The sequence below is a fragment of the Sphaeramia orbicularis genome, chromosome 16 (genome assembly GCF_902148855.1).
Source record: "Sphaeramia orbicularis chromosome 16, fSphaOr1.1, whole genome shotgun sequence".
Lineage (NCBI taxonomy): Eukaryota > Metazoa > Chordata > Actinopteri > Kurtiformes > Apogonidae > Sphaeramia > Sphaeramia orbicularis.
Window position 1 is genome coordinate 7,008,881 of NC_043972.1, and position 3,278 is coordinate 7,012,158.

The window sequence follows — 3,278 nt, forward strand, 5'->3', positions numbered from 1 at the left end:
GGCATCTCAATCAGTAACAGAGAGTTAGGAAGACCGCGTGCTCTGGACATTAACAACGATTAACCTGGTTACATGTTTCTGGTTTAATATAGTTTGCTTTATCCACACATCTCAAGTAACTTGTTGCAACATCACAATTATACATGAACACTCTTTCAAAAAAGGTACAGCTGAAATTACTTCAGACATATTTGATCACAACAAGTATAGCTGGAAGGTGGACTACATTGTGACACTGTAGGACTGGAAACAACCACAGCATTCTGTCATTTTAGTCTTAAAAGCGCAAATTTTGTTTGAACAGCTGGCCTGTTTTGTGGACCGCCATGATAATGCACAGTGAGATATTATGTTGAGGCTGTCCACTACACTTGCTTACGTTCTGACTGTGACTGACATATAAATAAACACGTTATTGCACTGAGCTACAGAGGCAAACGGTCAGACATCAGTGGGAAGAAGGTTTCAGTCCAGAGGCTTCAGCACCTCGGACAGCTCCTCATGCAGCCACACTGACTGGACTATGAGGAATAGGACCCAGTTCAGAACCAGGACCCAGACTAGGATCAGGACCAAGACCAGGACCCAGACCCTGGACCAGGACAAGGACTAGGATCAGGATCAGGATCAGGATCAGGATCAGGACCAGGACCCAGGACCTGAACCAAGAACTGGGCCAGGACTAGGACAAGGACTGAGACCCAAATTGGGAACAGGATCAGAATCAGAACCGGGACTAGGACCAGGACCCAGACTAGGACCAGAACTAAGACCAGGACCCAGTTCCTGGATCAGGGCCTAAACAAAGATCTACACCAGGAATAGGACAAGGACCAAGACCCAGACCAGGACCCAAAACAGGACCAGGAACCGGATCAGGACCAGGGCTAGGACCAAGACCAGGACCCAGACCCTGGACCAGGACCAGGACCCAGACCCTGGACCAGGACCAGGACAAGGACCAGGATAAAGATCCAGACTAGGATCAGGACCAGGACCCAAGACCTGAACCAAGAACTGGGCCAGGACTAGGACAAGGACCAAGACCCATATTAGGACCAGGACCCAGACTAGGACCAGAACTAAAACCAGGACCCAGTTCATGGACCAGGGCCTAAACAAAGAACTACACCGGGAATAGGACAAGGACCAAGACCAAGACCCAGACCAGGACCCAAAACAGGACCAGGAGCCGGATCAGGACCAGGGCTAAGACCAGGACCCGGACCGAACGGGGTCAGTGTATGGACTCGTTCAGACTGTGTTCACTGGGGGAACTCCGGCTCATGTTGGATAAACTCGCCATGAGGGACTTGACTTTGTGTGCGTAATAGTTCCTCAGGTTGACGGACGGAACCTCCTTTATCCCTTCGTCGAAATCACAGCTTCTCATTGCGATTTCCAGCTGTTTTTGTCTCTTGTAGAACAGGGAGAATTTATTGAAAATTAGTGTAATTGGAAGCACAACTACTAAGATTCCGGCCAGGATGCAGGCGGATGCGGTCAGTTTACCCGCTATGGACACCGGCACCACGTCCCCGTACCCCACGGTGGTCATGCTGACGGTGGCCCACCACCAACACGCCGGGATGGTGGTGAGGTCCTCGTTGTCCTCCTTCTCCACCGTGTAGGCCATGACGGAGAAAAACGACACCCCGACGGCGAGGTAGAGAAGCAGCAGGCCCACCTCTTTGTAACTGTTCCTGAGGGTGGCCCCCAGGGAGCGCAGCCCCGTGGAGTGGCGCGCCAGCTTCAGGATGCGGAAATGCGCATCAGTCTCAGCACTTGCGCAACGCGTCCCAGGTTGGCTAAGGCCGGGGTGCTGTCCACCACCAGGTTAATGAGGAGCGTCAGGTAAAACGGAAGTATGGACACCAGGTCTATGACGTTTAACGGATGCTCGAAGAAATGCAGAAGATCCGGCGCCACCACGAACCTGGCGACCAGTTCCAGAGTGAACCAGCCGATGCCGAAGTGCTCCACGGTCTCGAACCGGGGGTCCTCAGTGGGTTGCCCCTCGCTGTCCAAAAGGCTGAACTCGCTCATACTGTTCATGCACATGGTGGCGATGGATCCGAGCACCACCAGGATGGACAGGATGCTGATGATGCGGCTGGCCACGGAGTACCCGGGGTTATCCAGCATCAGCCAGACGCGCCTCCGTGCGCTCCCCAGCAGCTGCTTGTCAAACTTAGTGGCGTCGTTGTAAAACTCCAGCAGCTCGTCAAAAGATGAAGTGGTGCTCCCTTCATCGCTCCGGTCCTCCCAGTCCTCCCGGTCCTGGTCCATTTTCCTGCAGTGATAGGCGCTGCTGCAGCAGGAGTCGATGAAGAACTCGTTGATGCCCCAGTACTCGATCTCCTGGCTGAAGGAGAAGATGCACAGCTCGGCCATGACGTGGAGCCGCCCCGTGTTGTAGAAATTCAGGACGTAGGGGAACAGAGCCGGGTTTCTGTCAAAGTAAAACTCCTTCTCCGTGTCGTCGTAGTCGTCACACAGCTCCAGGATGGACTCCTTGGACTGGCAGTGGAGGAGACGCGCCAGTCTGGTCTCAGGGAACCGGGAGAGGGTGTCGGACTGGAGGCGCTTCTTGAAGCCGCCCACATTGATGCGGATGGCGGCATTGTCATCCATGTGAGACCCACGACCCGGTTCACCGAAGATATGACCTGTCATGACTGTGGAAAACAAAGACACAACAACAAGAAAATGGAACCAGAGACGCAAGCACATTGACAGAGAAAACAGAAGGAAAAGGAGTTAGTTTACAAACCGAAGATAAACCACAGCCAGTTTCCACATCCACGTGTTTTCATCAAACACACAAAGACAGGCTGTGCTTTCTAACCTGCCTTGTAAAACAGCGCTCAAGAACAACAAACTTACTTTAAAACGCGGTCAGTTCATCCAGTCCTCCTATAGCCACACTTTACACCTCAGCTCCTGTGATGCCATCCTGCTTTCTCCAAGTTCTGACCCTAAACGTGGAGACCTTTGTCACTCGTGGTCCAGACAGGCGCGTCTCAGTCAGGTGGCGTCTCACAGCTTGAACAGAGGAGGAGGAGGAGGAGGAAGAGGAGGGAGAGGAGGAGGAGGAGGAGGAGGAGGAGGAAGGCGCATCCAAAAGGAGCCGCACGATGTTAAATCTGATGTTGCCTCCACAGGGGCAGTGATGATCGCTCCTTTCTCCAAACAGCCGGAGGTTTGGTGCAGCTGCTGCTCTTCACATCGTGCTCCCCACACCTCCTTCAGCTACAGGTATCAGCTACAGTAAGAAC

General features: G+C 53.1%; 1 protein-coding gene across 1 annotated transcript; it reads right to left on the minus strand.

The window, feature by feature from the left end:
- Nucleotides 1-941: 941 nt before the first annotated feature.
- kcns2 (potassium voltage-gated channel modifier subfamily S member 2) lies at nucleotides 942-2,999 on the minus strand. Its single transcript, XM_030159226.1, is given in 3 exon segments — nucleotides 942-1,767; nucleotides 1,770-2,678; nucleotides 2,887-2,999. Coding segments are annotated over 2 exon segments (1,437 nt in total). The 5' UTR covers nucleotides 2,677-2,678; nucleotides 2,887-2,999; the 3' UTR covers nucleotides 942-1,237.
- Between the last annotated feature and the right edge of the window lie 279 nt (nucleotides 3,000-3,278).